The sequence below is a fragment of the Ovis canadensis genome, chromosome 13 (assembly GCF_042477335.2).
Source record: "Ovis canadensis isolate MfBH-ARS-UI-01 breed Bighorn chromosome 13, ARS-UI_OviCan_v2, whole genome shotgun sequence".
Classification (NCBI taxonomy): domain Eukaryota; kingdom Metazoa; phylum Chordata; class Mammalia; order Artiodactyla; family Bovidae; genus Ovis; species Ovis canadensis.
In genome coordinates this window covers 27,425,769-27,439,044 of record NC_091257.1, presented here as the reverse complement: position 1 = coordinate 27,439,044, position 13,276 = coordinate 27,425,769, and the positions used below count along the sequence as shown (strand labels likewise).

The window sequence follows — 13,276 nt, the reverse complement described above, 5'->3', positions numbered from 1 at the left end:
TTCTCCAGAGGATCTTTCCAACCCAGGGGTCAAACCCAGATCTCCCGCATTGCAGGCAGATTCTTTACCAGCTGAGCCACAAGGGAAGCCCAAGAATACTGGAGTGGGAAGCCTATCCCTTCTCCAGGGGATCTTCCTGACCCAGGAATCGAACCCAGGGTCTCCTGCATTGCAGGCAGATTCTTTACCAACTGAGCCAGACATTGTTGGATTCCCTGTTATGAATGTTTTACACGATGTGCCTTTTTTCCCTCCCAATAATGAATATTTGTTTTTACTAAGTTTTCAGTGGTACAGAGAAACCTGCTACTTACTGGAAAATGTAAACTATATGTTAACAAATTGTCTTTGTTTTCTCATGAGTTGCCTTTCATCCTAGACAGAATAACAAGGTGCTTCTTGAGGGAAAGAAGCTGGGGGCTAGTACGTATTGAGCATTTATTGTGTGTCTGGTGAGACTTCCTTGGTGGCTCAGACAGTAAAGAATTCACCTGCAATGCAGGAGCCACGGGCTCGATCTGTGAGTCAGGAAGATCCCCTGGAGAAGGGAATGGCAACTCACTCCAGTATTCTTGCCTGGGAAACCCCATGGACAGAGGAGCCTGGCAGGCTACAGTCCAGGGGGTCGCAAAGAGTCTGACACGACTTAGCAACAGCACCATCCTTAGTTCCTTTTATATGTGATGTCATTTAATTCTGACCATGATTCTATGATGTGGATTTAAAAGACATGGAACTAAGGCTCAGAGATGTTAAGTCAGTCTTTTGAGTCTTATCAAACCCTGGAGCCCACTTCCCTTGATATTGTATGGGTTCTAAAAAACACATATTTTCCAGTTAAAAAATATGGGACTTCAGACAGGAAGAAGGCCTTGTGGGGATGCTGATGATCTGAGAAGCAGGGCAGAGTGGGTGGAGACAGACCAGTCGGTGCATCTTCAGGGGTTGCCCTAGAGGCAGTCCTGTGCCCGTGAAGGTCATCTTGCAGGAGACCACTCTTGCTTGGGTGAAAACAGGGAGATGGCATGAAAAGACACAGCTTCCTCCAATTCAGAGGAATCATGAAGTTCACTGCTAGCCCTGACCAAGTGGGTGTGAGCAGGGCAAGCCAGGGTATGTGGGTTCTCCTTAGAAAAGTAGGTCAGATTCTCATTCTCTTGGTCTGCTCCCAACCTGTTCCCTGGCACTCTTCATTATGTTTAGGACACATCCCGTGACTGCTGAGGGCCCTGCTAATAAATTAGCTCATTGTGCTTCCGATTTTGCAGCAGGCAGCAGGACCCCTGTTCACACGCAAGAAAAGCTAAATAGTACTATTCTGCTTTTCGATCTTGGTCAGTCATTAGGGGCAGCCTCATTGATTTTTTTTCTTTCTCTAATAAAAAGAGGATTTTATGTTCTAGCAATACTTCTCTGGAATTTTTCCCAGTGGGCCTTTATTTATTTATTTTTTTGATAGGTAGTGGAAAATTCTTTGAGTCACATTGACTGTCTGATACTTAGTGGGTGGAGGTCAACCTCAGGAACTGGGCTTCTTGGTGAACAACCCGGTTGGGAATCAACCCACTCGTTGAGCACATAAAAGAAGCCCATTTAGAGGAATCTCATGAATTTTCATCACGCACAGCAAACATCAGAGGTCAGTAGGAAACTAAAATAATAATACACTATCCTTTCTCATGGCTTATATCAAAGAGGCTAGTCAAATTGATTATGAAGAGAGAAATTATACTTTTTAATCCTTGGTGCTTTCATTCAACTATGAATGGTATTAATTCAGGGTAATTGTAAAGACCATTTCAACAAGAAAGACTTGGAACATGAAATGGTAGGTACGTCCTGACAGCGTTGTTCAGTCGTGTCCGACTCTTTGCCACTCCATGGACTGTGCATGCCAGGCTTCCCTGTCCTTCACGTCTCCTGGAGCTTGCTCAAACTCATGTGCATCGAGTCAGTGATGCCATCTAACTATCTCATCCTCTGTCGCCCGCTTCTTCTGCCTTCAGTGTTTCCCAGCATCAGGGTCTTTTCTAATGAGTTGGCTCTTTGTATCAGGTGGCCAAAGTATTGGAGCTTCAGCTTCAACATTGGTCCTTCCAATGAGTGTTCAGGTTTGGCTTCCTTTAGGGTTGACTGGCTTGTTCCCCTTGACAGTGTAAAGAGAGTAAAATCTCTTTTGTGTCAGCTTGGAAGGTTAGAGAGAATCTAGTGCCGCCCACTCACATACGTCAAAGGCACACTGCCATTGTCTGTGCAGGAACCAGAATCACCTGGGAAGCCTTGTGAAAACACGGACCCCTGGGTCCCACCTGCAGCGTTTCTGACTCCAGGTTTCTGGGACGAGCCCAAGAACTTGTGTTTCTAGCAAGTTCCCAGGTGATGGCTGCTGGTCCAAAGCCACAGTAGAGCTGGTCTGTGTCACCTGGCGGATGATGAACTCATCTGGGGCTTGCTGGAGCACTGCTAGAGAGACGAGTGTGAAAGTACCTCTGCCAACAGGACACCTTTCTCAGAGCTGAGGGGCGCGGAGGGCTTCCCTGGTGGCTCAGTAGGTAAAGAATCTGCCTGCCAAGCCGCAGACTGCCTGCAGTGCAGGAGACCTGGTTTCAGATCCCTGGTCAGGAAGATTCCCTGGAGAAGGAAATGGCAGCTCACTCCAGTATTCTTGCCTGGAAAATTCCATGGACTGAGGAGTCTGGCGGCTACAGTCCATGGGCTTACAAAGTCGGATACAACTGAGCATGCATACTTAGGGACGCTGCACAAGAAATTGTTTCCCTGGACCTCTGTCCCTGGACCTGGTTCTGCCAGCTATTACACTGTGTAATGCCACCAACTATTACCGTGAATGTATAAATGCCCACAGAAAAAGATTTACCCTAAGACAGAGGTCCACTTGACAAATAATACTATGTTCCATCCTGGGAGTTACTTATTCAGGCTCTTGTGCTATGCAACTTTCAACAAGTTTAAATTTTTAAAAAAATAGGGGTATGCATACAATCAAGTATATAAACCTTATGTGTGTAGCTTAAGGAAGTTTTACATATATACATATATATATACACACACACCCAGCAGTTACTTTCAAGTCAAGCTGTAGAGTATTTTCAGCACCCCAAAATGTCCCTTTATCCTCTTTCCTGGTCAGTGTTTACCCTCCCCAAAGGAAACAGTATGCTTTCTTTTTTTTTCTCCAACAGATTTCTTTCTTTAAAGGAATGGATTTTGAAAAGAAAAAACATGGGGCAGACAGGTGTGAAATAGAAAATAAATACAGATGTAAGCTGTTTTGCTCATTGCTTTGTAATCACAGCAACCTAGTACAGAGAATGCCCTCTACAAAACACAATAAAGGTTCAAAGGTGGAGGGGTTCCCTTAGGCAAGGCTGAAGACTTCAGTCTCTGGAATTCGGAGTTGAGGCTGCAGTCCTGCTTTTTGGATGGATCGCTGGGTGTGTGGCATGGTCCATGCTTTTAACCAGATTTGGACAGAACGGGCACTTGGCCCGGGGAGAAGTGCATGGAGTGTTTGACGTCATGTGTCACTTAACTTGTTCCTCCCCACGATGCAGCGCCGGGTGGGGTTGTGCTTCTTGCCACACTCCTTCTTGACACGGGCTGCGATGCCCTTCTGCATATTATATTACCCAGTGCCTGAGTAGCACACCCCACTGAGTCCTGTCACATCTCCTCTGACATAGCAGCATTCTTGATCACGGCCTTTGGGTCACCAAGAAGCAGGGGCTGGCCGGCTGCGACAGTCTCCTGCGGGAGGGGTTGGCGAGGCTCACACCCGCGGAGAGGGGCCCCAGTACGCTCTTTCAATTGCTGTGAGTTTTGCCTGCTCCGGAGCTTCGTGTAAATGGAAATAGTGACTACTTTCTTCTGTATCTTATGTTTTCACTCAGAATGACTCTGATTCAACCATGTTGCCAGCAGCAGTTCTTTCCTCTTCCTCGCATAGAGTGTCCCAAGTTTGACACGATGTATTGTTTCACGTCTAATTCACCGGCACTTCTATTTTATACCTGTTTCTGGTTGATGATAACATTAGCAAGCATGATTGCTCCCCATGAATCAGAATGGTGCTAAGTACATCACATCACAACCATGTCAAGAGTGTGTCTGCTGCCTGCCAAGTTGCTCCAGTCATGTCCGACTCTGTGCGACCCCATAGACGGCAGCCCACCAGGCTCCGCCATCCCTGAGATTCTCCAGGCAAGAACACTGGAGTTGGCTGCCATTTCCTTCTCCAATGCATGAAAGTGAAAAGTGAAAAGTGAAAGTGACATCGCTCAGTCGTGTCCGACTCTTACCGACCCAGTGGACTGCAGCCCACTAGGCTCCTCCATCCGTGGAATTTTCCAGGCAAGAGTACTGGAGTGGGGTGCCATTGCCTTCTCCCAAGAGGGTGTTTGGTAGACCACTAATCCATTTTACAGATGAGATAACTAGGGCTCAGTAACCTGCCCCAAATCTCATAGATAACAGGTGGACCCAGTTTCAAGCGCAGGTCCTTGTGACTCACCTGTGATCTCAAGTCCTTAGCTAGGGTATTTTCATACCTCTCACTCTTAGTGCTTGAGCAGTAATCATCAGTGAGAGACGACTCTAGAGAACACAGGCTGGCACTCTTCATGGTCCCCTGGAGGTTTTCCCAGCACCTTTTTCACATGAGCAGGTCTGTTGAAGGTATTCTCTTACCTACAACTGACTTTCTGCAAGAACAGACTTCCCTGTTTGCTACCTCTCTAGTCAGTCCTGAAATTCCTGCCCTTGGTAAGTATAAATAATAGAAGAATCAGTTCTGCCTTGTGGTTCCTGTTAAGGTTACACCTAAATGGTCTCTTAAAATTAATTGTCTCTTTTGGTGAGGGAAATGTTTAAAGTTCCTTTGACTTTTGTCTAATAAGCCCTTAGCAGGAGGAAGTTTATTCTTAGACACAAATTACCATGGGCAAATGATGCCTCATTTCCTTTTTTGTTTTGCTAATTAAGGATGGAAAATTGTTGGTCAGCTTACTCCATGGTATCAACTTGAATAGATTTAAAAAGAGAATCTGATGCTTTGCAGCAATTTCAAGCCAGCTTTTGATTCAGTATCTGGATTAAAAGTCTCCACATACTGATGTTTAGGAATTCCTCATTTTCCTATTCTTCATAATGCATGCAAATCTCAAAAAGCTAGTTGCTCAACATATAGACACAGTATTGATTGGATTTACAGAGGTGGGTAGTCTGTGAAATAATTCTCCGTAGTGTGTCTTACTGAAGGACATGAAAGTCAGGAGTAAATGAGATTGTTCTTTGCTTAATATATATATCATCTCACTCATTTTACTTAAATCACAGAAAAAAAATCATTTATCTCTTCCTCTTTCTGGAATTTTAATTTACATCCTAAGTTTCGTGCTGGGGAAGGCTTTGGGTGATGTTTTTTTAGAGTCATAAACCTTCTGGACAAGCAGCACATTATGAGAACCAAATGACTGACGGAGGAGACGCGCTCCTTATGGAAGCACTGCGTGTGGAAGGAGTGAGAGCCTCAGAAACCGCCCTTCTGCGACTCTGATGAAACAGTGAACAAACATCATCAGTGACTGATAAATCTGCTACGGGAGAGACTGATGAGGAACTTCCTCCTGGGTGATCAGAACCGCCCAGCGCTCTTACTGAAACTGCTGCTGCTAAGTCGCTTCAGTCGTGTCCAACCCTGTGCGACCCTACAGACGGCAGCCCACCAAGCTCCCCCGTCCCTGGGATTCTCCAGGCAAGAACACTGCAGTGGGTTGCCATTTCCTTCTCCAATGTGTGAAAGTGAAAAGTGAAAGTGAAGTCGCTCACTCGTGTCCAACCCCTAGCGACCCCAGGGACTGCAGCCCACCAGGCTCCTCTGTCCATGGGATTTTCCAGGCAAGAGTACTGGAGTGGGGTGCCATTGCCTTCTTACTGAAACTAGAAGCAGACAACTAGATGTTGCGTACTACCTGGTGGGATAAGGAAGTAAGGACTCAGCATCACTAGGACGTACTCTTGTCCACAGCACTGAACCTGAATCTAACCCGCCTCTAGCTCTGCCCACCGAACACAAGGAGGTGCAGGGGACTGAGCTGGGAGCCTCAAGCTTGACTGAGCGTTAGATCACGGGGGGAATTGAAAAGACCCGACCCCCCGACTATGTCCCAGAACAGTTAAATGAGCGCTTGGCCTGGGCATTGGTACGTTTTCTCCTCCCTGTGACGCTACGTTCAAGCCATAGTTGGGGACCAGGAGAGCAGGAGACCAAAAGATAGGACAGGAAAACCATCATGACATACGGAATGTGAGAAACTCCATGGAAGAGAGAACCGGCGTTTCACAAGATGTATATGTAGCATTAGTAAAAGGGTAGAGAGAGGGGACATTTGTGGATTAAGAGAGAAATATCGTCAGATGTGATGTGGGGACTTTGTTATGATCCTGAGTCAAAAAAAGCTGCCATTCAGGGACATTTTCCAGAGAATCAGGAAACTTTAAATACAAGCTGAGTATTTGATGATATTAAAGCACAAAGCATTGATTTTGTTACTTGTCATGCCAGTTTTGTGGTTACGCTGAAAAAAGTTCTTGTAGAGATACATAAAGAAGTATTTTGGGCTTCCCAGGTGGCCCTCGTGGTAAAGAACCCATCTGCCAATGCAGGAGACTTAAGAGGTGCGGGTTCAGTCCCTGGGTCAGGAAGATCCCCTGGAGGAGGAAATGGCAACCCACTCCAGTATTCTTGCCTGGAGAATCCCATGGACAGAGGAGCCTGGTGGGCTACAGTCCATTGGGTCGCAAAGAGTCGGACACGGCTGAAGTATTTATGCACTTCACAAATGCACTCACGCACAAAGAAGCATTTATAGATGAAATATGATGCCTCAGATTTGTTTTAAAATTCTAGCAAAAACAAAAATGGTGAGAGGGAGATTTCCCTGGTAGTCCACTGACTTATGACTCTGTGTTGCCAATACAGGGGGTACAGGTTCCATCCCTGGTCAGGAAACCAAGATCCCACATGCCATGTGGCACATTCAAAGGATTAAAAACAAATGGTGAGAGGATCCATAAAAACAGATAAAATAAGACTGGTGAAATGTTGATAATTGTTGGGTCAGATGATGGTTCCATGAGAGTTCACTTTACTATTTTCTCTCCTTTTGTGTGTTTTTAAAATTATTGCAAGAAAGGATTTAGAAGAAGACATAGAGATGAAATGCAAGCTAACATATCTCATGCATTGAGATTTATTACCAGTACAAAGTTTTGGGAGTTCATCTGAAATGCAAACCTGAAATAAAATAAAGGCTAACTTTCTGTGTCCATGCAAAATAGATCTTGTTTCTTTTCAGAAAAATTTATGTGTTCAGTCATTTGTTACGTTTCTATCTTGCCTACAGATGATTCTGGGCCACCTCCTTCTACTGTTATCAACCAAAATGAAACTTTTGCCAAAGTTGTTTTTAAGCCTAGTGTGGTCCAGCAAGCCAAGATCGCCCAGAATGGCATTTTGGGAGATTTCATCGTTAGATATGATGTCAATAGGGAACAGAGCATTGGGGACATCCAGGTAACGGGTTTGTTGTTGCTGTCTCTCGTTAGTCGCGTGACACTTTTAGTTAGACCCAGAATCAGGGATTTCAGTACTCACCTGAGAGAGTGAGAACTCCCGATTCTTAGGAAATCTGTTTTAACCCCAATGTGTCTCTGAGACCACCAGTGATGTTCCCTTGCTAGAGGCTGGGGATATCTATTTCCTGCTTCAGTAATCTAGAGGCAAATGAAACCTATAACCTAATTTTCCCTGAGATGCTTTAGATGAAATTAGAACTTAGTTCATCTTTTTAATTTAGAGAAACTGGCCCGTGACTCAATTTCCTGTAGGTCATATTTCTCCAGAGACAGGGTAGGATTATCAAAATGTATTAATGTGCATCCAGCATTTAGGCAGTCTTTATGTCGGAACATGAAAGATGCTTAGGAAAAGAAACAGATGATGCAGGAAGCAGGATTCTCAAGGGACAAGGGTCTAGAGGAGATGAATGATTCAAGTGGAGTCAGTGTAATCGATGTATTTTTAAGGAATGCTTTTGCCCATATCCCAGTTAAGTTAGCAAGTAGCTGGAGGGTCAGGACCACGGACGCCTCTGCTCTGGATGCGGCATCTGGCCCGAGGCCCTGTTTCATGCTGTCTGTGACTTTTAGACGTTCCATGGAATCTCCATTTTGGTTTGTTTTGCTACCTAATCTGGGCACTATCAATTTTACTTTCTCTTCCCTCCACCAGGTTCTAGACGGCTATTTTGTGCATTATTTTGCCCCCAAAGACCTTCCGCCTTTACCCAAGAACGTGGTATTTGTGCTTGACAGCAGTGCTTCCATGGTGGGAACCAAACTCCGCCAGGTGAGTCTGGGCTACTTTTTCCTCTTTCACGTTTGTCGAGGATAGTGATATTCTCAGTGAACAGGATTCAACTGATGTGAAATGTCCGCTTTACCATTCATCTGTTCCTGCCTGCGGGGAACATTCCTGAACAGATTCAGGGAAGCCACTGACATGAACTGTCATTTCAGCATGGGGGTTTTAGGAGAGCAGAGGGCTGCAGAAACACCTTGAAATAAGGGGAACTGGGGGATAATGTGAGTGAGATAAGAATACAATGAGGAGGCCACTGAAGAGCACCATTGTGGACAGAATAATTCTGTTCAGTGATGGTATCCATTGAGAATAAGAGAATAAAGTCATTGGCAGCCCCTTGGCCTGTGGTTAGAACCAAAGACTTGTATCTCAATAATTCAGGACTCCCTGGTAGCTTAGCTGGTAAAGAATCCTCCTGCAATGCAGGAGACCCCGGTTCTATTCCTGGGTTGGGAAGATCCAGGAATAGGCTACCCATTCCAGTATTCTTGAGCTTTCCTGGTGGCTCAGACAGTAAAAGAATTCACCTGCAATGTGGAAGACCTGGGTTCGATCCCTGGGTTGGGAAGATCCCCTGGGGGAGGGCATGACAACCCACTCCAGTGTTCTTACCTGGAGATTCCCTATGGACAGAGGAGCCTGGTGGGCTACAGTCCATGGGTTCACAGCACAATTCAGGACTCATATTCTCACAGTACTTAGGAAGAACCTTAGCATTCTAGGGATGGGGGACATTACGGGGACACGTAATCTATGCTGAAAAGTTAAGTTATCACCCAAATGTAGCCATCTACATTTTTTTTCAAAAACCACAGGAAAAGGCTATTCCTTGTCTTACTCTGGTATCGGAAATGTCATAAATTTGCATTTCTATTTCCAACTTACAGAATGGAAAACAGAAAGAACTGCAGGTTGCCATACCAACAAATATCTCAACGTTCAACAAAAAATTAGGCCTCTTAGATTTTCTTTCTTAATTCATTATCCATTTTTATCAATTAACAATAAATATGTGGTCTAATGAGTAAAATAGCATCTCATACCTCCTAGAGACCCCGTGTCCCCTGTTCTCTCCTTGAAGTGCCCCTCCGCATAGACTTGAACTTGATCTTAGCTCGTAAATCATTGCAGATATTTTCTCTCAGTTATCGCGTTGTAGTTACTTTGGCCATTCATATGTAAATATTTAGTTCACACGTTTTTTTAACGTGTCATGTATGTATATATATGTACTTTGTTTCAGTGTGTTGCATAGTTGTTCAGACCTTAGTTCTCCAGCCGCAGATTGAACCTGGGCCCCCTGAATTGGAAGCCCAGAGTCTTAACCACTGGACCACCAAGGAATTCCCAGTATAACATACTGATCTTTTTTCCATGATGTCTGATTTTGCCCTACCCCAAAATAGTGAAAACTACATTCCAAAATCTGATGCAAGGATTTGCTTTAGCCTTTTTTTTTTTTTGAAGGATAGGTAAGTATAGTTTCTAACTGGTATTAGAGGAGGATACCCCGTAAGCCAGATTCTCGTTGTTCTTCAGCACTGTGTTCTTGTATCGGCCCGCCGACTCCTTCGTCTCCTGTTCTTCTTGCCTGTGCTGGGTCTTCGTTGCTGCGCTCAGGCTTTCTCCAGTTGCGGTGATGCAGGCTGCTTTTTGCTGTGGTGTGTGGGCTTCTCATTGCAGCGCTCCTCTTGTTGGAGAGCACAGGCTCAGCAGCTGTGGCCCGTGGGCTCCGTTGCTCTGCAGCATGGGTTGCCTTCCCGGAGCAGGGACCACAGCTGTGTCCCCTGCACTGGCAGGCAGATGCTCCTCCACTGAACCACCAGGGAGGTCCCTAGAGGATCTTCAGTATGCTGAGGCATTTCGCTAAGGGTATTACATGGATTGTTGAATTAAGGGATATTTAATCTTTATAATAATTTAGCTGTCATCCCCATTTTACTGATGGAGAGACTGGCGCTTTGCAGGAGCAGATAACAGCTAGTACATGGCAGGGCCAGGCTTTCAAGCCAGGTCTGACCCTGAAGGCCATGAATCAAACCAAGATACTATGGGGTCTCAGGGCGAGTAACGCAGTGATGAGGCAGCCTCCTCGTGTGCAGTGATAGGCGTGCAGGTGCCTTCAAGGTCAGTGCCTTGACGTTTCAAGACTCCATGGCAAAAGCTGCATCTCAGGAGGAGGGATTTCCTTGCCAAGAGCAGAGGAAGGATGGATGTCACCCTATTTGTTATCCTCCCCTCTCCCTTCGTTCTTGGATTCGGTGTTGTTTAGTCACTAAGTCGTGTCTGACTCTTTGCCACCCCGTGGACTGTAGCCTACCAGGCTCCTCTGTCCATGGCATTTTCCAGGCAAGAACATTGCAGTGGGGCTTCATTCCTGGGTAGGAAACTCCATTCCTTGCTAGGCGCTGAGCATCTGGCCTGCAGTCTTGCTGGCTTTTAAACCACAGCATGGCCTCTTTCCAAGGAGAACCACCTTAGACCAGCCAAACACGTCAGAAGCCTCCAGGAAATTTCTAAAGCCTGTGGCTACCTTAAGTGGTTTTGAAAACCACTGAGTCTTTAAGCAGCTCTCAGCTTCTCTAAGGCCACAGCCCTGAGTGAGCAGCTTAGCTGGCTCTCAGTGGAGTCTGTACACAGTATCACGTTCCCTGGTGAAGAGGAAAATTTGCCCCAAGCAAAAGGCTTTGGTGATGTGTCTCTGGGCTTGGCAACACCAGACATTTAGAATGGGTCCCTTGAATGCTGTGAAGACCACGAAGCGTCTTTCTTGCGTTCTTATCCAAATGTTCTTGGCTCCTTTCCGGATGGGCCTGAGATGTTTCACTGTAGTTATCAGAATCTCAGGCACATAGTTGCTACTAAGTACTTGAACAGTTGATCTATAAGGAATTGTAAGGATCATTTGAGTTGAAAATGTGTTGTTGTTTTTTTTTTTCAATTAAAAAAAAAATGTATTTGGTTGCATCAAATCTTAGTTGTGACACAGGGCCTTGCTTGCCCCATGGCATGTGGGATCTTAGTTCCCCGAGCAGGGGTTGAACCAGCATCCCCTACGTTGGAAGGCAGATTCTTTACCACTGGACTATCTGGGAAGTCCCCTGAAAATGTGTCCTTACCCAAGGGTCTGTCAGTACCCGGGAGCAACCGAAGCTGTGGGCTTTTGGCATCTTCTGGTTCTGTCCTGATCCTGGTAGGAATGTGAGCCTGGAAGCCAGGACTTCACCAGCCTGGGGGCAGCTTCAGCCTACTCTACAGCCGTCGATGCCGGGCTCGGCTCTGTGTTCTCTCCACTTGCTCTTCTGCTGAGTCAGGCAGGGTTTCTGCCTCCCAGCTTGAGTTTGTAAAACTTAGTGAGACAGGGGATCTGAAGAGAGACAAAAACATGGTGAGCAGGGGGCAAACATATGTGTCCTTTGGAGTGTGACGGCTTCTTGCTGTTCAGCCGCTCAGTCACTTCTGACTCTTTGTGACCCCATGGCACGCCAGGCCTCCCTGTCCATCACCAGCTCCCAGAGCTTGCTCAAACTCATATCCATTGACTCGGTAGTGCCATCCAACCATCTCATCCTCTGTTGTCCCCTTCTCTTCCCGCCTTCAATCTTTCCCAGCATCAGGGTCTTTTCCAACGACTCAGTTGTTTGCATCAGGTGGCCAAAGTATTGAAACTTCACCTTCAGCATCAGTCTTTCCAATGAATATTCAGGGTTGATTTCCTTTAGGATTGACTGGTTTGATCTCCTTGCCGTCCAAGGGACTCTCAAGAGTCTTCTCCAACACCACAATTTGAAAGCATCAATTCTTTGGCGCTCAGCCTTCTTTATGGTCCAACTCTCATATCCATACATGACTACTGGAAAACCATAGCTTTGACTAGATGGACCTTTAAGTGATGTCTCTGCTTTTTAGTACGCTGCCCAGGTTTGTCATAGGTTTTTTTCCAAGGAACAAGAGTCTTTTAATTTCATGGCTTCAGTCACCGTCAGCCCAAGAAAATAAAATCTGTCACTGTTTCCTTTTTTTCCCCATCTATTTGCCATGAAGTGATGGACTGGATGCCATGATCTTACTGTTTTGAATGTTGAGTTTTAAGCCAACTTTTTCACTCTCCTCTTTCACTTTTATCAAGAGGCACTTTATTTCCTCTTTGTTTTCTGCCATTGAGTGGGGGTGTCATCTGCATATCTGAGGTTATTGAAATTTCCCCCAGCTAACAGATGTCTGTTAAATACAGTTTCCATTGACAGGGTCTAGACATTCTTTTCTTTCTTTCCCCTAATGTCTATAATTTCCCGGATGGCTCAGCAGGTAAAGAATCCACCTGTAGTGCAGGAGACGCAAAAGATGCAGGTTCAATCATTGGATTGGGAAGATCCCCTGGGGTAGGAAATGGCAACCCACTCCAGTATTCTTGCCTGGGAAATCGCACGGACAGAGGAGCCTGGCGGGCTACAGTCCACAGGGTTTCAAAGAGTCGGACACGACTGAGTACTTGGGACATTCAGTATAATTTCTATCACTTTTGCCCTAGCATTTGCTGTTGGCTAAGGGACCCGCCTTGGTGGCCAAGCAGTGGCTGATATACCAGTTTCCAGATGTCTTCAGTGATGCAACTTTCTGCGGCCCTGTTCCCGGGTTTGTTCCCGTAACCGGTGCCATTCTGTGCCAATCCTCAACTCCAGTGTGGCTTTGGAAGCTTGGCATCCTTTTTCTGCTCAATTTAGTCAACAGTTTTAGAGGCTAACGAACAAGCATAGGGATTCCTTTTGTATTGAAGCATAGGTGATTTATAGTGTTGTGCCAGTCTCTGCTCTACGGCAAAGCAGCTCGGTT

General features: G+C 45.7%; 1 protein-coding gene and 1 pseudogene across 1 annotated transcript in view; one reads left to right on the top strand and one right to left on the bottom strand.

Annotated features, from left to right (window-relative positions):
• The window catches only part of ITIH5 (inter-alpha-trypsin inhibitor heavy chain 5), an 85,077-nt gene that overhangs the window by 39,024 nt on the left and 32,777 nt on the right, over positions 1-13,276 (top strand). The window contains exons 6-7 of the mRNA XM_069546397.1: positions 7,425-7,594; positions 8,312-8,428. Of these exons, the coding sequence (XP_069402498.1) occupies positions 7,425-7,594; positions 8,312-8,428 (287 nt within the window). The remainder of the gene's footprint in view (positions 1-7,424; positions 7,595-8,311; positions 8,429-13,276) is intronic.
• Positions 3,478-4,642, bottom strand: LOC138416914 (dynein light chain 1, cytoplasmic-like; annotated as a pseudogene).